Genomic DNA, 21303 nt, shown 5'->3' with positions numbered 1-21303 from the left:
TCCCAGCTACTCGGGAGGCTGAGGTGGGAGGATCACTAGAGCCCGGGAAGAGGAGGTTGCAGTGAGCTGAGATTGTGCCGCTGCACTCCAGCCTGGGTGACAGTGAGACTCCCTCTCAAAAAAACAAACAGCCGGGCAGTGGCTCACGCCTGTAATCCCAGCACTGTGGGAGGCCGAGGCGGGCGGATCATGAAGTCAGGAGATTGAGACCATCCTGGCTAACACGGTGAAATGCCGTCTCTATTAAAAATAGAAAAAATTAGCCGGGTGTGGTGGCGGGCACCTGTAGCCCCAGCTGCTTGGGAGGCTGAGGCAGGAGAATGGCGTGAACCCAGGAGGCAGAGCTTGCAGTGAGCCGAGATGGCGCCACTGCACTCCAGCTTGGGTGACAGAGCAAGACTCCGTCTCAAACAAACAAACAAACAAACAAAACAGTTATCTGGTTCTGACATTCCATATCTCCACCCTGAATTGTGACTCTGGGATGGGCTTAGTCAAGCATCCCCAGGGGTCTGTCTGGGGAACTCTAATGCCCGTGCCCTGCCCTCCCCCTCCCTTCTCTTTCTTTTTCTTTTCTTTTTTGAGATAGAGTCTCACTCTCTTGCCCAGGCTGGAGTGCAGTGGCATGACCCTGGCTCACTGCAGCCTCCACCTCCCTGGTTCAAGCAATTCTCCTGCCTCAGCGTCCGGAGTAGCTGGAATTATAGAGTTGCGCCACCAAGCCGAGCTAATTTTTGTAGTTTTAGTAGAGATGGGGTTTTACCATGTTGGGCAGGCTGGTCTCAAACTCCTGACCTCAAGTGATCCACCTGCCTTGGCCCCCAGAGTGCTGGGATTACAGGCATGAGCCACTGCGCCCCACGCCCTTTCTTTTTTTTTTTTTTGAGACAGTGTCTCGCTCTGTCGCCCAGGCTGGAGTGCAGTGGCGCCATCTCGGCTCACTGCAAGCTCCGCCTCCCGGGTTCACGCCATTCTTCTGCCTCAGCCTCTCCGAGTAGCTGGGACTATAGGCGCCCGCCACCACACCCGGCTAATTTTTTGTATTTTTTAGTAGAGATGGGGTTTCACTGGGGTCTCGATCTCCTGACCTCGTGATCCGCCCGCCTCGGCCTCCCAAAGTGCTGGGATTATAAGCGTGAGCCACCGTGCCCGGCCAACGCGCCCTTTCTTTTCTCCTTTTCTGAAATTGTACATGAGACTCAAGGGTCTTGGGCAGATGTTTATCCAAGGCTGGGCCTTCGGTTCCCTCATTGCCCCAGGAGATAAAAGGTTAAGAACAAGAAGAGACCTGGGCCAGGCTTCCTGGGCTTGCTGCAGGTCCTGGTCCCAGCCCATCCTGGGCCCAAACCTGAGTCTAGAGGCTTAAGCAAGAAACTGAGTTCAAAATACAAAGTAGGAAAAAACTGTATATATTTTGAGTATACATATACGTGTGTGTGTGTGTGTGTGTGTGTGTGTGTGTGTGTGTGTGTGTCGTTAGCTAGGCCTGTACTCTCAGCTGCTCAGAAGGCTGAGGTGGAAGCATCCCCATGAACACCAGAGTTCAAGTCCAGCCTGAGCAACACAGTGAGACCTTGTCTCTAAAAAAACAAACAGCAGGGAGTGGTGGCTCACGCCTGTAATCCCAGCACTTTTGGAAGCCAAGGGGGCGGATCACCTGAAGTCGGGAGTTCAAGACCAGCCTGATCAACATAGTGAAACCCCATCTCTACTAAAAATACAAAATTAGCCGGGCATGGTGGTGGGTGCCTGTGATCCCAGCTACTCAGGAGGCTGAGGCAGGAGAATCGCTTGAACCCGGCAGGCAGAGGTTGCAGTGAGTTGAGATCGTGCCATTGCACTGTAGCCTGCGCAACAAGAGTGAAACTCCATCTCAAAAACAAAACCAATGGAAACAAAAAAAAATTCCACACCTAAGTTTGGGAGGGGGAGGGGATTTATTGATCCATGTAACAGAAAAGGGTAGGAGTCTGTGAGCTTCGGGCATGGCTGGATCCAAGTGACTTGATTATCTGGAATTGTCTCCATATCTCTTTGTTCCATTTCTCTTTTTTTTTTTTTTTGAGACGGAGTCTCGCCCTGTCGCCCAGGCTGGAGTGCAATGGCATGATCTCAGCTCACTGCAACCTTCGCCTCCCAGGTTCAAAGGATTCTCCTGCCTCAGCCTCCCGAGTAGCTGGGATTACAGGTGCCCACCACAATGCCCAGCCTTTTTTTTTGTACTTTTCGTAGAGACGGGATTTTAGCATGTTGGGCAGGCTGGTATCGAACTCCGGACCTCGTGATCTGCCCGCCTCAGCCTCCCAAAGTGCTGGGATTACAGACGTGAGCCACTGCACCCGGCCGTTCTGTTTCTCTTGTGGTAGCTTTATACTCAGGCAGCCTTACCCCTTGTGGTGGCAAATGACCTGCCAGATTTCTTGGGTGCCATTTTAGCCACCCAAGAGTTTGTCCTTCTCCATAGTCCTGCTTTGTTCACTGCTGAACCAAACAGCACCTAACATGAGGTGCTGAATGAATAGCTCCAGCAAAAGGCCAACATTGACTCTTGTTGGCTCAGATGGAGTTGCATGTCTTCTTCAGCCCGATCACTGTGACCTGCCATGCCTGGGCCACACGGGTGGAGTCCGCCCTCCCCACACATGGACTGAGATGGGTACAGAGCAGTTCCCCAGAAGGAAGAGATGGGTCCTGTTATCAGGAGGGTTGCAAGCAAAGCCATTTTGTTTTGTTTTGGTTTTGGTTTTGGTCCCCTGTGTCCTTAGAACACAGAGCTGCTGCCTTTTTCTCTGAGTCATCCCCAACATAGACCTGCATTGAAAATGTACTGGCTTGAGTTCTCATGGGTGCTGGCTGCGCTGAGCTCCTAAAGCTGCAGTCCCAGGATAACCCTCATTAGTGGAGGATAAGAATAGGGCTCCTGCCGGGATGCGGGGCTTCTTGCAGCTGGATCAGGTGGGGGGCAGGGCACCAGCATGGCCAAAGATGCCAGAACCCAGGATTCTTTCTGGGAAAGGACAGTGGGCAATTCCAGGCACTGGACCCTTCCGATCTTCTCCTCTCCACTCTAGTCAGGAGCCTGTGATCTAAGATGCTGTTTGTTCATTTGGATTGGGGTGGCATGGAGAGAGGGGCAGGGCTTGGCTGAGGGTGAGGACACCTCAGATGGGTGCCTTATACTTGATCTGAGGAATAGCTTTTTTTTTTTTTTTTTGAGATAGTCTCACTCTGTCACCCAGGCTGGAATACACTGGTGCGATCTCGACTCACTGGATCCTCTGCCTCCCGGGTTCGAGGGATTCTCCTGCCTCAGCCTCCTGAGTAGCTGGGATTACAGGCACGCGCCACCACGCCTGGCTTTTTTATATTTTTAGATAGAGACGGGGGTTTCACTATGTTGGCTAGGCTGGCCTTGAACTCCTGACCTCAAGTGACCTGCCCACCTCGGCCTCCCAAAGTGCTGGAATGGCAGGCGTGGGCCACCGCGCCCAATCTGAGGCGTATCTACTGAGGGGACCCCAGAGTCTCAGCTCCTGGTCTCATCGTACCCACTGGCTGACCCTGAACCACCTCCTGACTCCTCCACATGCTCTTCCCACACCTGCAAGAACCGAGGTGCGGTGGGGCCGAGTGCCCAATGTAAGAGATTGGACTCACGTGTTTTTCAGAGATTTTATTAAGAATAAGGCATATGACAGTCACCCCTAAAGCACAGGGCTCTATTTCTGTGGGTGAGTGAATACACTCTGAAAAGCACTGGGTACAAAAGCACAGCCAACAGAGAATTTGGAGCAGGGTCCCTCTGCCCTGTCCTGTCCACAGGGCTCCTGCCAGGTGGGTTTGAAGCCCTGCACGTCCCCCATTCAAGGCTGGCATGTCCGGGAGAAGGTGCTTGGAGACCCCCGGCTCCCCGCACTGAGAAGCTGCCCCACACCCTCTAGGCCTCATTCCGCTCTCCACCGGGGGGACGCCATCCTACTGCTTATATGGGGAAGGGTTATCCCATTTTGGCCCTGGACTAGTCCCCCAAGCTAGAGGGTGCTGTGGCTGGGCTGTGGGCACCAGGGGTACAGAGCCTCAAACCGCATTGCCCAGTGCTCCCTGGCTGATTTCCAGAGCAGGGGGAGGCCCCCACCTGCAGCTCTCTGTCCTGGAGCTGTCCACACTTAGGGTGTGGCAGGAGCTCCACCTAGGGACCCTGAGTGTCCTCTTCAACACTCTCTCTCTCCCAATGGGGATTCGTGCAGCAGAGGAGAGAGAAATACAATCCTTTCCCTTCTTAGTCACCAAGACATTCCAGGGGCCTGGAGCGCGTGGGGGTGGGAGGCTTCCCTTTGGCCAGGTGGGCTCTCAAGCCAGATCCAGGGAGGGTGGGGCCTCTGCAGGGCCCTGAGGCTGAGGAGTGTGGGGCCCCTGACTCCAGCTCCCAGTCTCATGCTGCTGCACAGAGGGTTCTGTGCAGGCGGGTGGAGGGAAGCCTCCATGACTTCCAGCAGGGCGAGGAGGGGAATTTCTGTGAAAACTGGAACCCTGTATCTGCCACAGGCGCTCCTCCAGCTTATCTCCCTTCCCAGGCACCTCCAGCACCTCAGCTGAGAGTCAACGAGTCAGCTGCCCCAGCACCCACAACCTTTCAGCTAGGGGATCTCCAAGCACCTCACAAACAATTGTCATTATCTGTGGTTGCTGGAAGAGGGATGGGAGTTGGGTGGCGCTGATGGGGTCACTTCGGAGAGGCAGGCAGGCCACTGGAAGATCCCTGGGGCCAGAGTGCTGTGGGGGCCCCCAGCTGGACACCCTGGATGCCCAGGAGGGAAGGGGGAAGGGGCTATTGCTATAGAGCTGGGGGAAGGCCAGGCGGACGGAGCTATGGCTTTTAGTGAGTGGGCAGATAAAGTACTTCACCATCTCTGCAGAAGAATCCACCTAACAAAGTCACCCTGTTCACCCCAAAAGTGTGGTCGTGGGAGATGAGGGTCTGTGCGGGCTCCTCTGGAAAGACACTTTGCCCTCCTTCCCACGGTCCTCTGGGCACCTCTGAGAGAGGAGTGAGGCCCTCACACACAGGTTCTGAAAGGGAGGGGGACAGAATAGGGGTGCAGTGAGTTATACACACTTGAGGGGGAACAGAGATGACACAGGCGCAACCACTAGTAGAGGGTAGAGGTGGGGGCAGGTGGAGCAAGGACCCCAGGCCAGCTTCTTGGCCCGTGTTAGACTGGAGAGCACTGTCCCAAGGGTGCCCCAACCTCAGCCATCTGAATCCAGGAGCTGGACACCCCAGACCAGGCGTGGTTATTGCTCAGTGGTCTGGGCAGTCTCGGGTGGGGTCAGCTGGGAGAGCCGCACACTGCTTGGCCCTGAGTGCGCTCGCTCACTGGTCTCTACTTCTTGCCAATTTCCTGCTCCCTCTAACAAATGGAGAGAAAGGGGGTGTGATCTGGGACTCCCCCCACTTCCTAGCGCTGTGATGGGGAAAAGCTCGTCACCCCTAGAGCTTGACTCTGCTCACCTCCCAGACCCCTGCGTCACACAGAATGTGTGGCCTCAGCCAGGGTCAGGACCTGTCAGGAAAGGAGTGTCTGTGAGGGAGGTAAAGGCCTCTCCCTGCCCCACGTCCTCCCCTCGAAGTCCCTGGAAGACCTCACAGGCACTTAGGGCTTGATGCAGGACCCACACAGGAGGGATGGCATGGGCTGGAGGGGTTTGTGTTTCCTTCTAGGCTGGGCTGGGGGTGGGGGCAATAAGCTGTGCTGAAACTGTCCTTCCTGCCTTTGGTGGTGGACAGGGAGCTTAGAAGGGGCGTTAGGAGGTGGGGCTTTCCCCTTTCCACGTCGGCATTCCCCAGGCTAGACAGCAGGGAAATGAGCAGCCCGCCACTGCCAGGTTCTGAGAGGTTTAGGGGCATCCATGGAGGGGACCAGGATGAGGACTAACCTGTGCTCCCACCATCCCCCCAGCAAACCCAAACCCAAACCCAAACTCCTATCAGTAGCTGCCACTTCCAAGAAGCCAGGCCCTTCTTTTTTTTCGTTTTTGAGATGGAGTTTTGCTCTTGTTGCCCAGGGTGGAGTGCAGTGGCGCGATCTCGGCTCGCTGCAACCTCTGCCTCCCAGGTTCAAGCGATTCTCCTGCCTCAGCCTCCCGAGTAGCTGGGATTACAGGCGCGCACCACCACGCCCGGCTAATTTTTGTATTTTTTAGTAGAGACGGGGTTTCACCACGTTGGCCAGGCTGGTCTCGAACTCCTGACCTCAGGTGATCCGCCCACCTCGGCCTCCCAAAGTGCTGGGATTACAGGCGTGAGCCACCGCGCCCAGCCAAGGCCCTCTTCTTGTCTCTGGGTGCAGCCAGATGATTAGGAAGCCTAGCAAAATTAGCACCAATAAACAGGACTAGGAAAACGCCTGGGGCTGCCTCCTGAGGGGGAGGACAGCTCCTGCCTACCAGAAGCCTGGCCGGCAGCAGGCCTGTCACCTCCCTTCCCCAGCACAGCTCCCAGTTCCTGCGTACCCAGGGGGGTGGCGACTCAGGAAGAGCTGAGCTGGAGACGGCTCTAGACCAAGTCCGGCCACCCAGGCGGTTCTGTAATCCTCTCCCAGGGCCCATGGATGCTACCTTCCAGAAGTTACGCTTCCATCAGGCGCACTTTTCCCACCAGGGGCTCTGGGAGGACGTGTCTTCTAAAGTGTTCCGTGCTCACCTGCAAGGACCTATCGGCAAGGTCGGGGTGGGGGTAGAAGGACCAGCCCCTAGCCTGGGCCTCTCCTGGGGAAGAAGGCTTGGCGGGAAGGGCGTGGACGCGGGGGTGGAGGAGGCGGGAGGAGCTAAAGGGCCGGGGGAGTTAGAGGGCCTGGGGCGCCAGTGCCACTCTGCGTACCTTTCCGTAGGCCAGCCCAGCCCTCCCCTCCCCACCAAGGATTGTCGGCTTTCCCGGGACAGGGCGTGGCCGCCGCCCCTCCTGTCTCACTGGCAGGTGGGACCAGGCCAGGATCGGGACGGCGAGTCCTCTCGGTAGAGAAGGTGCCCCCGCTCGGCCCCGCGGAGGAACTCTCGCGCGAGGAGAGGGCTCGAAGCTTTGGAAACGTCGGGAAGTACAAAAGGCTGGCGGTTCGGGGGGTTTGCGGGGAGCCGGGGCCGCCTCGCCCCGCTTCCTGGAGGAGGGGCGGCTGCCCTCCGACCCGGGACCTGTCTGCGGGGCCCGAGCTGCGTCCCTGGCCGGCCCTCCCCGTCCGTCCCGCGTCACCCCGGCCAGCCCGGCGCCTACTCCGGGTCCCCGGGCGCGCTGGGCTGGCTGGGCGCGGGCTGCGGGCCGGCTCGGTCCGGGGGCTCCTGGGGAGGCGGCTGGCGCGGGCTGCGGGCGCTGGGCCGCAGCGGCCTCCGTGCATAGAGGAAGAGCGCGGGGTCGGGCATGGGGTCGGCGTCGTCGAGGGCGCCGGCCCCGCGGTCCCAGGCGGCCCAGTCCCGGCCAGGGCCCTTGGCGGCGGCCTCGTGGGCAGCAGGCGGGCGGCGGGCTCGCGGTGCGCGGCGGCGTGGCCGGGGCTCGGCGGTGGCGCCGGGGCCCGGGCGCGGGGCCTGCAGTCTCTGGCGCGCCGCGTGCAGCTGGCAGGAGAGGTAGGCGGCCGCCTCGGTGTGCTTCTGCAGCTCGGTGCCCAGCACGGTGGCGCGGTGGCTGCGGCGGCGCAGCTCCTCCAGGAAGCGGCGCTCCTCGGTGCGCAGGCTGCAGCGCAGCGCGGACACCAGCGCCTCCCGCTGCGCCACCTCCCGCCGCAGCTCCGCGTTGGCCGCGGCCCGCGCCTCCAGCTGCGACTCCAGCGCGCGGCACTTGCTCTCCAGCTCCCGGGACGCCGCCTCTGGAACGGGGCAGAGGCCAGAGGTGACAGTCTCCCCCTGGGTTGGAACAGAACCTGCACGGCTCAGAGCTCCGTGTAACAAAACCTCCAGGCCGGGCGCGGGGACTCACTTCTGCAATCCCAGCACTTTGGGAGGCCGAGATGGGCGGATGACTTGAGGTCAGGAGTTCGAGACCAGCCTGGCCAACATGGTGAAACCCAGTCTCTACTAAAAATACAAAAATTAGCCGGGCATGGTGGTGGTGGGCGCCTGTAATCCCAGCTACTCGGGAGGCTGAGACAGGAGACTCGCTTGAACCGGGGAGGCGGAGGTTGCAGTGAGCTGAGATCGCGCCACTGCACTCCAGCCTGGGTGACAAAGCGAGATTCCGTCTCAAAAAGCAAAACCAAAAAACCAAAACAAAGCCCCACTCCTCCCCACGTCCCCACCTGCACGTCCTACGGCGCTCCCCCCTCCTTCCCCACGCGGCGGTTCAGTGGCCTTCCTTGTTCCGCCCTCGTACCTATTCTACCCTCTGCTTGGCCTCGTCTTTAATTCTTCAGGTTTCAGCTTAAGTGCAGACCCCTTCCTGGCCCTTTATTCATTCCACAGATAATCTGTGGAGCCCTGACTTTGTGCACTGTGTTAGGTATTGGAGATAGGGTGCATAATAAAACGGTCTCCATGAAGCTTATCGCATAGTGGGAGAGACATAGTAAATAATCACAAATACGTGTGAGATTGCAAATGTGACATGTGGAAAGTCAATGCTGTGACTGTAACTGGAGAATGTGACCTAATCAGGGAAGTCTTCCCAGCAGAAGAGACTTGAGCTAAGATCTGAAAGATAAACAGGAGTTAAGTAGTGAAGACAGGAGAGAAGGGTGCTGCAGACGGAGGGAACAGCTTGTGTAAAAGTCCAGAGAGCAAGGGACTAAAAGAGCTGCGAGTGTGCACAGGAAGGGAGTCAGTGCCCTTGTTTCCTCCACAGGGCATGTATCACATGGCTTCTTTTTTTTTTTTTTGAGATGGAGTCTTGCTCTGTCGCTAGGCTGGAGTGCAGTGGTGCAATCTCGGCTGACCGCAACCTCAGCCTCACGGGTTCAAGCAGTTCTCGTGCCTCAGGCTCCCAAGTAGCTGGGATTACAGGTGCACGCCACCACACACAGCTAATTTTTATTTTTTTTATTTTTTGAGACGGAGTATTGCTCTGTCGCCCAGGCTGGAGTGCAGTGGCGCAATCTTGGCTCACTGCAAGCCCCACCTCCCGGGTTCAAGCCATTCTCCTGCCTCAGCCTCCCAAGTAGCTGGGACTACAGGGGACCACCACCATGCCCGGCTTATTTTTTGTGTGTTTTTAGTAGAGACAGGGTTTCACCGTGTTAGCCAGGATGGTCTCAATCTCCTGACCTCGTGATCTGCCTGCCTCAGCCTCCCAAAGTGCTAGGATTACAGGCGTGAGCCACCACGCCCGGCTAATTTTTGTATTTTTAGTAGAGACGGGGTTTCACCATGTTGGCCAGAATGGTCTTGAACTCCTGACCTCAGGTCATCCTCCCGCCTCGGCCTCCCAAAGTGCTGGGATTACAGGCGTGAGCCACTGCATCCAGCCTTTTTTTTTTTTTTTTTTTTCTTGAGACAGAGTCTCACTCTGTCACGCAGGCTGGAGTGCAGTGGCGTGATCTTGGCTCACTGCAACCTCCGCCTCCCAGGTTCAAGCGATTCTCCTGCCTCAGCCTCCTGAGTAGCTGGGACTACAGGCACCCACCACCACACGTGGCTAATTTATTTTTGTATTTTTAGAGACAAGGTTTCACCATATTGGTCTGGCTGGTCTCGAACTCCTAACCTTGTGATCTGCCTGCCTCAGCCTCCCAAAGTGCTGGGATTACAGGTGTGAGCCACCACGCCCAGCCTTTTTTTTTTTTTTTTTTTTTGAGACAAAGTCTCCCTCTTGCCAGGCTGGAGTGCAGTGGCATAGCTCACTGCAGCCTCTATCACCTGGGCTCAAGTAATTCTCCCACCTCAGCCTTCCCAGGAGCTGGGACCACAGGCATGCACATTTTTTGTAGAGATGAGGTTTTGCCATGTTGCCTGGGCTGGTCTCGAACTCCTGAGTTCAGGCAATCCTCTTGCCTCAGCCTCACAAAGTGTTGGGATTATAGGTGGGAGTTGCTGTGCCTGGCCACATGTTTGTCATTTTTTGTTTACTTGCAGCAGGTTTCTACCCTGGATAGACATTGGATCCACCCAGAGAGCTTTAAAAAATGCTGTTTCCTGGGCCCTACGAAAGACCAATTGGACCAGCATCCCTGGAGCTGGACCTGGGAACTGGTGTTGCTTAAATCTTCCCCGGTGGTTCTCATGTGCAGCGTGAGTGGAGGACCCCTGCCTCCTGGAAGCTCCATCTCGGCAAGACCATATCCTAGGACTTGGCTAAGGTGAGTGTAGGGACGTAGGCAGCCGAAAGTGGCAAAAAGTGACCCTGGAAGGATGAAAATCACCAAGTGATAAGAGGACAAAGAGGGCTGGGTGCAGTGGCTCATGCCTGTAATCCCAGCACTTTGGGAGGCCAAGGCGGGCGGATCACGAGGTCAGGAGTTCGAGACCAGCCTGGCCAGCATGGCGAAACCCCATCTCTACTAAAAACACAAAAATTAGCTGGGTATGGTGGTGCGCGCCTGTAATCCCAGCTACTTGGGAGGCTGAAGTAGGAGAATTGCTTGACCCTGGGAGGCGGAGGTTGCAGTGAGCTGAGATCGCGCCACTGCACTCCAGCCTGAGTGACAGAGCGAGACTCCATCTTAAAAAAAAGGACAAAGAAAGTTCTTAAGCCCAGTGGGTTGACACACTCATCCCAGTGACTCAGGGGAGGGCTGAGGCGGGAGGATCTCTTGAGCCCAGGAGTACAAAGCTGCAGTGAGCTATGATTGTGCTACTGCACACTACAGCCTGGACAAAAGAGCAAGACCCTGTCTCTAAAAAAAGAAAGAGTTCTCAAAGCCCACTGAAAGAGAAGACGGGCCAGGCACAGTGGCTCATGCCTGTAATCCCAGCACTTTGGGAGGCTGAGGGGGGCAAATTGCTTAAGCTCAAGAGTTCAAAACCAGCCTGGGTGACATGACAAAACCCCATCTCTACAAAAAAGCTGCACGTGGTGGCACGTGTCTGTAGTACCAGCTAATCTCAAGGTTGAGGTGGAAGGAGCTCTTGAACCCACCTAGGAGGCAGAGGTTGCAGTGAGCAGAGATGGCACCATGGCATGCCAGCCTGGGTGACAGAGTATGTCTCAAAAAAAAGGCCGGGCGTGGTGGCTCATGCCTATAAACCCAGCACTTTGGGAGGCCGAGGTGGGTGGATCATGAGGTCAGGAGATCTAGACCATCCTGGCTAACATGGTGAAACCCCGTCTCTACTAGAAATACAAAAAATTAGCCGGGCGTGGTGGTGGGCACCTGTAGTCCCAGCTACTCGGGAGGCTGAGGCAGGAGAATGGCATGAACCCGGGAGGCAGAGCTTGCAGTGAGCCGAGACCGTGCCACTGCACTCCAGCCTGAGCAACAGAGTGAGACTCCGTCTCAAAAAAAAAAAAAAAGGATAAAAACGAAGACATTGGATTGGGGCAGTGGCTTGGGCCCAGGTCATCTCAAAAGCCCTTTCAGACAAAGGACAGTAAGTGGGGTGAAAGTGGCTTTGTCACAGAACTGTCCTAATCTAGTGTCTGGGGCATGTGCTGCCTTCCTCCAGCCACCTAGGCACCAAGAGGTTGCCCGTGGTTGTCCTCTAAAGAGGGCAGAATTAGTCCAAGTTCGTAAGTGTTTAGATGATCCCTAGCTGATCTTCATGCATGAATACACAAAGCAGTTTCTAGGGTTCCTAACATCAGAGCTTAAACTTCCAGCCTGTAGCATTTGATCTATAAGCGACACATCAATTTGGAAGAGAGTCTGTTCTTAAGAACTCTTCTGGCCAAGAAAGACTGTTTTTATGATTCCTTTTAACATTTTTTTAATATTTAAAAAAAATGGTAGAGACAGACTCTTACTATTTTGTCCAGGCTCGTCTTCAACTCCTGAGCTCAAGTGATTCTCCTACCTTGGTTTCCTAAAGTCTTGGGATTACAGGTGTGAGCTACCACACCTGGCCTTGTGATTCATTTTTAATTAAATAGTTACTGTGTCCTGGCCAGGCTCGGCGGCTCACGCCTGTAATTCCAGCACTTTGCAAGGCTGAGGCGGGTGGATCACCTGAGGTCAGGAGTTTGAGACCAGCCTGGCCAACATGGTGAAACCCCATCTCTACTAAGAAATACAAAAAATTAGCTGGTGGATGGTGGTGTGCGCCTGTAGTCTCAGGTACTTGGGAGGCTGCAGCAGGAGAATCACTTGAACACGGGAGGTGGAGGTTGCAGTGAGCCGAGATTGTGCCACTGCACTCCAGCCTGGGCAACACAGCGAGACTCCGTCTCAAAAAAAAAAAAAATTACTGTGTCCCTCCAAGTCAGATAATGAGCCTTGCACTTCAGAGACAATGGGTAACACTCAGTCCTAGATCTGAGATCTTATAATCTGATGATAAAGATCTCAACAATGCAATTAAAAAAATTAATTGTGGGGGAAAAACGACAAAATTTAGCATTGAACCATCTGTAGGAGTATCATTCAGTACCATTAAGTATATTCATGTTGGTGTGCAACGGATCTTTAGAACTTTTTAATCTTGCAAAACTAAACGTCTACACCCATTGAACTCCCCCAGCCCCCCCCCATTTTATGGGTGAAGTAATACTCTGTAAACAAATATTTTAGAGGAATTTCTACAACGGCAAGAAGTCATGCTTTTGTAAAATGCAGGACTTACTAATGTGTGTGTGTTTCTTTTGTCGTATAGACCAAGTTCCTTGAAGTCAAGGAGCCCATCTTGACATGCATCTTGACACTTGGCCTGTGATCACTCAGTTCAGTGAATCTTGACACTGACCATGTGATCACTTGTGCCAGGATGGGAAAGACTGGGAAGGTGGGTCACAGCAAGGAATTAAGCAGGCTAAGGGGAAGTAAAGCCACATTACCATCTCCTTCCTTCTTTCCTTTCCTCACTTTGGACAGAGACACGGATACAGGGTAGTATGTGTGGTGGTGCAGGTTGTTCACTGCACAAGGTCATCCAACTGAGGTGGTGCAGGTTGTTCACTGCACAAGGCATTTCACAATGTCATCCACTGGGCAAGTGTGGCTGACATCCTGTACTCTGCTCACCAGCCAAGGAGTGATTGTCCCCAAGTCTAGGCTGAGGACAGAGAAGGCTTGGGTCCTACTAGGGCCTGGGAAAAACTCCAGCTGTTGGGCCCTGTGACACTTCCCCACCAGTGGTCCTTCTCTTACCTTGCTGGTGAGATTGGGCCTCTCTCATTTCCAGGTCATGGGTCAGTTCTGGGGGGAAAGAAAAGAAAAGGCAGTTTGTGTGTGTGTGTGTGTGTGTGTGTGTGTGTGTGTGTGTGTATGTGAGAAAGAGAGATCATGGAATCACAGCTCAGTAAAAGTGGCAATAAGGATCTTTAGAAGCCACCCCCATACTATTTTACCGCACCCTTGCAACGGGAAGAGATGAAGAGATGTGTCCAGGGCACAGCCTGAACCTGGCCAGCTTGACTCCAAGCTCCGGAATCTTCCCAGCTCAAGCTTTGAGCCTGGGTTTGGAGTTTAGTTCACCCCTCGTGGGACTGAGGAGCCTGGCTTGTTTTGGGGCTGGGGGACTATCTGCCTTTCCTGGGGTGATATGCCAGCCAATCAAAGCAGTTCTGGAGGACCCTTGCTGTGCAGGGCTTTGACCCTTTCCTGTTTAGCTGATGGCCGCTGGAGTGTCCAGAACTGCTTGGCGGCACTGGAGGCAGGCTCGGCAGTGGCTACTTACCAGTCTGGACACTTGCTTTTCACTATTTTGACAGTCAATACCGTTGGGCTCGTGTTATTATCTGAACATCAGCCCTGCCCCTTCCCAAGCCCCAGTTCCGCCATATTCCCCACAGCAGGGAGAGGGGCTTTGAGCAGGACAGTGCCATCTAGTGATGGCCTGGCTTGGCATTGAGGGGGCGGAGCGGGCAGCCCAGGAGCCACTCAAGGGCACTGGTGCAGGAGCAGTTTCCTCCTGGGTGCTGCAGCCCAGCCGCCACCCCTCTGTCTGCCTGTCCCCCCAGTCTCCATTCCTTAGTGCCCCCAAGCCCCATTTCTCAGCTTGGGTGAGTTTGATAATTTTTCCAGCCCCACTCCCCCTCCCCCAACTCCACCAGGGCTCAAGAACTGGTACAAGGGCAGAAGGAAGCCAGAAGCCACAGCTGCCTGTGATGCAGACCGACTCGGGGGCACCTGCGTACGTCTGCAGGGACACAATCTGGTGCCCACGGGGAGGAGGTGTGAACCGGGGGTCAGGGGAGGAAGGTGGCGCATCTCTGGGACCACCACCCAGCAGCACCTTCAGGGGCCTTGTGACCCCTCTGCCCCTCCTCCTCACTGCCCTCACCGGCTCTTCCAGAGACCCAGGGCTTTGCCAGAGGTGCCTTCTCTGGGGAGGCTGGTTGTTGCTAGGAGGCAGGCAGCTCGGGGTGCCTGAGCCTTCTGCTGTGACCAGAGTCTGAACCTGTTCCCTGTGAGGACTCTCATGCTTCTACCTCCAGGGCTTCCTGGGACCAACTTGGCTCCTCCTCCAAGGCCTTGTGATGTAGCCCAGGGACCTTGGCCTAGGTTCAGGGATTTGGGAGCAGGGACACCTTGGCTCTGCCATTAACTCCCTGTGGGTGGTTTCTCTTCAGCCTTTAAACACAGGACTTGGGGATAGGGAGATAAAAATCTCAGCTGGGCTGTAGATGAGCATGCTGTGAGGTTAGATATGCTGTGTGACCTTGGGCCAGTAACAGCACTCCTCTGAGCCTCAGTTTTCTTATCTGGAAAATGGGGGCACAATAGCACCTCTCCAAGGGGCTGTCGCTAGGATTAAATGAGAAAAACAGCGGGCGTGGCCCAGGGCTGAGTTGGTGCTGAACGCGTGTGAGTAGTTCTTATCATCAGTCAGGCTGCGTCGCCACCCCAGAATGCACCCACCTCTCAAGCCCTTCATTCTGAGTCCTCATCCATCCTCAGCCAGCTCCTTGGGCAGTCTATCCCTTCGGCTCCTACACCAGCCTCTCCCCTCAACCAACCCCCTCCCAGCTCTGGGTCCCTCTCTAATCTCCTTCCCCTTATCTTCTCCCTTCTCATCACCTCCTCCTTGGGGAAAAGGCCTTGTTCAGTCATTTCAGCCCCAAGAGTGGCTGCTCTAGCCAGTTATTTTCATCTTAATAACGAAGAGGTGGCGGGGTGTGGTAGCTCATGCGTGTAATCCCAGCACTTTGGGAGGCCAACGTGGGCAGATCATCTGAGGTCAGGAGTTCGAGACCAGCCAGGCTGGCCAACATGGTGAAACCCCATCTCTACTAAAAATACAAAAATTAGCCAGGCATGGTGGTGGGCACCTGTAATCCCAGCTACTTGGGAGGCTGAGGCAGGAGAATCGCTTGAACCCAGGAGGCAGAGGTTTCAGTGAGCTGAGATCATGCCACTGTACTCTAGCCAGGGCAACAGAGCAAGACTCTGTCTTAAAAATAAAAAAAAAGGCCCAGTGCGGTGGCTCACGCCTGTAATCCCAGCACTTTGGGAGGCCGAGGCGGGCAGATCACAATGTCAAGGGATCGAGACCATCCTGGATAACACAGTGAAACCCCATCTCTACTAAAAATACAAAAAAAATTAGCCAGGCGTGGTGGCGGGCGCCTGTAGTCCCAGCTACTCGGGAGGCTGAGGCAGGAGAATGGCGTGAACCTGGGAGGTGGAGCTTGCAGTGAGCCGAGATCACGCCACTGCACTCCAGCCTGGGCGACAGAGCGAGACTCTGTCTCAAAAAAAAAAAAAGAAAAAAATAAAAATAAAAAATGAAAAACTAGTAAAAAAATACCCAAGAGGTTTCAGGCCCATACCCATCTGAGAAGGGTGGCGTGGATGAGGGCACTCTGTTCCTGCCTGCTCCACATTTTGGGATCTGGCCTGTGTCCTCAAAGGAGCGACCACAAGTTCTCAGAATTAGGGCAAAACAGAAAGAAATGACAGGAGCTGCTATGGTGTCTTAGGGTTTCCTCTTCTCTCTTTTTTTTTTTTTTGAGATGGAGTTTCACTCTTGCTGCCCAGGCTGGAGTGCAGTGGCATGATCTCGGCTCACCGCAACCTCCGCCTCCCAGGTTCAAGCGATTCTCCTGTCTCAGCCTCCTGAGTAGCTGGGATTACAGGCATGTGCCATCATGCCGGGCTAATTTTTGTATTTTTAGTAGAGATAGGGTTTCGCCATGTTGGCCAGGCTGGTCTCAAACTCCTGACCTCAGGTGATCCACCCACCTCGGCCTCCCAAAGTGCTGGGATTACAGGTGTGAGCCACCGTGCCTGGCCTCCAGCTGGATTTCTTATCTGTCTCCTTTAAGTGCTGCTTTATCCATCAACTAGAACCTTCCATGAGCTTTTGGCTTCCCAGCTTCCGGCCTTTGCCGTGCTGTCTCCTTCATCTGGAATGCTGTCTTCACTCCCCTTTCCCCTGTGATATCTCGGCATGTCCACATGTTAGGCAGCCTCCAGGGAGTTGAAGCACCCCTCCTCTGGGGAGCCTTGGATGCTGGGCCTCCTCCTTCAGCACCTGCTCCTCAAGCTGGACATGCTCCTGCTTGATTTCTGCTCTACCTTAATATCACCAGTTGGCTGTGTGTCTCCCCAGCTAGACCGAGGGCTGGGAGTTGCTTGGTGAACAGTGACTCGGAAAGGATGGGAACTTCCGGGATTTGGATCCTAGGAGTCCTCCACTCCCTAACCAGAGCGCCTTTTTTTTTTTTTTTTTTTTTCATATGGAGTCTCTGTAGCCCAGGCTGGAGTGCAATGGTGTGATCTCGGCTCACTGCAACCTCCGCCTCCTGGGTTCAAGCGATTCCTCTGCCTCAGCCTCCCGAGTAGCTGGAACTACAAGCGCCTGCTACCATAACCAGCTAATTTTTTGTATTTTAGTAGAGACGGGGTTTCACCATGTTGTCCAGGATGGTCTTGATCTCCTGACCTCGTGATCCACCCACCTCGGCCTCCCAAAGTGCTGGGATTACAGGTGTGAGCCACCGTGCCTGGCCCTAACCAGAGCTCTTTGCTATGAAACTTTCAGATGTTTCTAGAACTTTTCCAACTTCTCTGTCCATCTTACCTCCCCAAGTCCCAGTTTCCTTATTCAGAAAAAGAGGCAGCGGAATTGGTGCAGTGTGAGGCTCACAGGGGCTCTTGGTGGGTACAACCCAGAGACAGTGGTTGTGATGATGACAGCGACCCCTCCCCACCCGTCCAGCCACCTCTCCTGGCCTCACCTGAGCAGCGTTTCTGCAGCCTCAGGATCTCCAGGTGTAGGTCTCGCAGCAGGGCCATCTGCTCCTTTTTCAGGAAGCTGATGTGGCGTTGCACGCTCTGGATCTGATGCTCCAGGGACACGGTATCCATGGCAACCCAGGCCTGGGCCCCACCTAGGGAGGACGACAAGGTGAACCTACCTCTTCCGAGCCCATCTGTGCTGCCCCACCCTCAGCTCTTGCACCGTCTCCTCCGCTCTGGCTCATGTTGCCGCCAGGAAGATGATTCTGCCACTGCTGTCACCTCCCCACTATTCCCTCATTCAGACTTCATGAAGAAGCAGGGGAGTTGGCAGGAAAGCATCATTACTCCCATTTAACAGATGGAGAACCAGAGGCCCAGACGGCAATGACTTCCTTCTGCTCCCATGTAACTTTTTTGTTTGTTTGCTTGAGATGGAGTCTTGCTCTGTCGCACAGGCTGGAGTGTAGTGGCACAATCTTGGCTCACTGCAACCCCCCCCCCCCGGGTTCAAGCAATTCTGCTTCCTCAGCCTCCCGAGTAGCTGGGATTACAGGCGCCTGCCACCACGCCCGGCTAATTTTTGTATTTTTAGTAGAGATGGGGTTTCACCATGTTGGCCAGGTAGGTCTTGAACTCCTAACCTCAGGAGATCCACCCGCCTTGGCCTCCCAAAGTGCTGAGATGACAGGCGTGAGCCACTGCGCCCAGGCCCATATAACTTTAGCCTCTTCTACTTCTCAAACAGGAAAACAAATGGAGTGGCAAAGTCAACAGAGAGACAGAGAACCTGCGTTCTAGCCTGCTCTTCCCACCCTACCAGTGTGACCTGGGTGGACCCTTTCCCTCTGTGGGCTCTCAATTTTCTCAGGGGGAAAATGAGGGAGATGTGGAGTGAGTGAGCCCTAGAGTCTCTTCCAGTTCTGATATCCCACAAGTATCTCAGCCCAAGGGCTACATGGCTGTTCTGAATATTATTCTCCGTTAGTTCAACTCCACTTCAACTTAACCACAGTCCGGGGCTTCGGGCTCCTCCGAGTGGCAGTGGAGGAAGATCTGGTGAATGTTTCACTAACACTGACTCGGCTGAAGGCAGGTGGTGGAGTCCCTTTGTAAAAGAGAAAGGCGGGCCAGGTGCAGTAATCCCAGGACTTTGGGAGCCCAAGGCAGGCGGATCACAAGGTCAGGAGTTCAACACCAGCCTTTCCAACATGGTGAAACCCTGTCTCTACTCAAAACACAAAAATTAGCCGGGCTTGGTGGCATGTGCTTGTAATCCCAGCTACTCGGGGGGCTGAGGCAGGAGAATGGCTTGAACCCGGGAGGTGGAGGTTGCAGTGAGCTGATACCATGCCACTGCACTCCAGCATGGGCGACAGGGTGAGACTCTCTCTCTAAATTAATTAATTAATTAAATTAAAGAGAAATAGGCCGGCCGTGGTGGCTCACTCATGTAATCCCATCACTTTGAGAGGCCGATGTGGGAAGACTGCTTGAGTCCAGGAGTTTGAGATCAGCCTGGGTAACAAACTGAGAGAGATCTCGTCTCTAAAATATATATATAAATAGGCCGGACTCGGTGGTTCACGCCTGTAATCCCAGCACTTTTGGAGGCCAACGTCGGCGGATCACTTGAGGTCAGGAGTTGGAGACCAGCCTGGCCGACATGGTGAAACCCCGTCTCTACTAAAAATACAAAAAATTAGCTGGGCGTGGTGGGGCAGGTGCCTGTAATCTCAGCTACTTGGGAGGCTGAGGCACAAGGATTGCTTGAACCCAGGAGGTGGAGGCTGCAGTGAGCCAACATTGCACCACTGTACCGCAGCCTGGGCAACAGAGTGAGACTCTGTCTCAAAAATAAATAAATAAATTAAATACATACATACATATAAATAAATACAATAAAAAAGAGAAATAGGAGAGGGGGAAAAGAGACCCATGCAGTGACTCCCATGGTGGAACTTTGAGTTGCAGTGATGGATGAGAGGCACGCATCCCTGAATCCTAAGGATGGCTTGGCTTTCCAGCTCTGCTGCTTCTGGCTCCGCCCCCTTCCCGATGAATCTGTTCTGTGATCATCAGCATCTTGGACAAGCAGAGGCAGACAGCACACACTGGAGCCCAGGACTTAGAGCTCCTGCTTTCTCAGCCAAGGACTCCCTGAGCTTTTGAGGAAACTGCCTTCACCTGCCCCTGGAATGTCCTGGGCAGTGGGAGAGACAGGCCAGTAAGAGGAGTAATTCTGTTCACCAAACGGTCCCTTCCAGACTAGCTTCCATGTAAGACTCAGAAAAATCCAGATTTTCATTTGTGGGGTCACATCGAGCAGGTCCCCCCTGAGAACTCCCATCCTCAGGGCACTCCTCTCTCTGGTACTCCCCTGACCCCCCTAATCCAACCAAATAGGCCTTTCTTTTTTTTTTTTTTTTTTTTGATACGGAGTCTCTCTCTGTCGCCCAGGCTGGGGTGCAGTGGCGTGATCGCAGCTCACTGCAAGCTCTGCCTCCCAGGTTCACGCCATTCTCCTGCCTCAGCCTCCCGAGTAGCTGGGACTACAGGCGCCCGTCACCACGCTTGGCAATTTTTTTTTTTTTTTTGTATTTTTAGTAGAGATGGGGTTTCACCATGTTAGCCAGGATGGTCTCGATCTCCTGACCTCGTGATCCACCCACCTCGGCCTCCCATTGGGATTACAGGCGTGAGCCACCGCGCCCGGCCATCCAAATAGGCCTTTCATTTCAGCAAGGGGTGGCCCTTTGGCCTGTGGGGATCGCTGGCTACATGTGCTGACCATCTGCTATGTTCAGGGAACATTATACACATGATCTTACTTCTGCCAACCACACTTCAGCGGGTATTACCACCCCACTTCACAAAAAAAAGGCTTTTGTGCCACTTCACATGCTCAGTAAGTGGCAGCAGAGCCAATTCTCCAACCAAGTCTTTCGAATCCAGAGAAGATTCCCAATATTTACACGAATATTTACGCTGGGAACAGTCCTAGGTTTGAATCTGTCACCCAGGCTGGAGTGCAGTGGGGTGATAATAGCTCACTGCAACCTCAAACTCCTGGGCTCAAGCAATCCTTCCACCTCAGCCTCCCAAGTAGCTAAGGTCTACAAGTGACCGCCACCATGCCTGGCTAATTTTTTAAATTTTTTGTAGAGACAGGGTTCTCTACACCCAGGCTGGTGTCCACCTCCTGGCCTCAAGCAATCCTCCCACCTTGGTCTCCCAAAGTGCTGGGATTACAGGCATGAGCCGCTGGACCCAGCTGACTTATGGCTCTTTCAATTACCTGCTGTGAGACTTCTGGCAAGAAAATTAACCTCTCTGAGCCATTTTCCTTCCCCCTGTAAGATGGGGCTGCAAATCCTACCGTCCTAGGATAGCTGTAAGGATTAAATGAGATAAGAAATGTAAGGCCTGGCACAGTGGCTCACGCCTGTAATCCCAGCACTTTGGGAGGCTGAGGCAGGTGGATCACCTGAGGTCAGGAGTTTGAGACCAGGCTGACCAATATGGTGAAACCCCGTCTCTACTAAAAATACAAAAATCAGCCGGGCATGGTGGCATGCACCTGAAGTCCCAGCTACTCGGGAGGATGACACAGGAGAATCGCTTGAACCCGGGGGGCAGAGGTTACAGTGAGCTGAGATCGAGCCACTGCACTCCAGCCTGGGCAACAGAGTGAGACTGTCTCAAAAATAAATAAATAGGCCGAGCGCAGTGACGCACACATGTAATCCCAGCATTTTGGGAGGCCAAGGTGGGCGGATCACGAGGTCAGGAGATCTAGACCATCCTGGCTCCGAAACCCCGTCTCTACTAAAAACACAAAAAATTAGCCGGGCGTGGTGGCGGGTGCCTGTAGTGCCAGCTACTCGGGAGGCTGAGGCAAGAGAATGGCGTGAACCCGGGAGGCAGAGCTTGCAGTGAGCGGAGATTGCGCCACTGCACTCCAGCCTGGGCTACACAGCAAGACTCATCTCAGAGAGAGAGAGAGAGAGAGAGAGAAAGAATAAAGAAATGTAAAGTGCTTAGCACAGGA

At 54.4% G+C, this 21303-nt stretch overlaps 1 protein-coding gene across 1 annotated transcript in view; it reads right to left on the bottom strand.

The window, feature by feature from the left end:
* Positions 1-3658: 3658 nt before the first annotated feature.
* Positions 3659-21303, bottom strand: part of CCDC92B (coiled-coil domain containing 92B) — a 28741-nt gene continuing 11096 nt past the window's right edge. Inside the window, exons 2-4 of the mRNA XM_030800476.1 lie at positions 17252-17404; positions 13218-13265; positions 3659-7853 (exon numbers count right to left, since the gene is read on the bottom strand). Coding sequence (XP_030656336.1) covers positions 7264-7853; positions 13218-13265; positions 17252-17381 — 768 coding nt within the window. The 5' untranslated portion in view covers positions 17382-17404 and the 3' untranslated portion in view covers positions 3659-7263. The remainder of the gene's footprint in view (positions 7854-13217; positions 13266-17251; positions 17405-21303) is intronic.

This window comes from Nomascus leucogenys, chromosome 19 (assembly GCF_006542625.1).
Source record: "Nomascus leucogenys isolate Asia chromosome 19, Asia_NLE_v1, whole genome shotgun sequence".
NCBI lineage: Eukaryota > Metazoa > Chordata > Mammalia > Primates > Hylobatidae > Nomascus > Nomascus leucogenys.
Note: the sequence above shows the minus strand (reverse complement) of the source record. Positions and strands in the feature narration are given on the sequence as shown.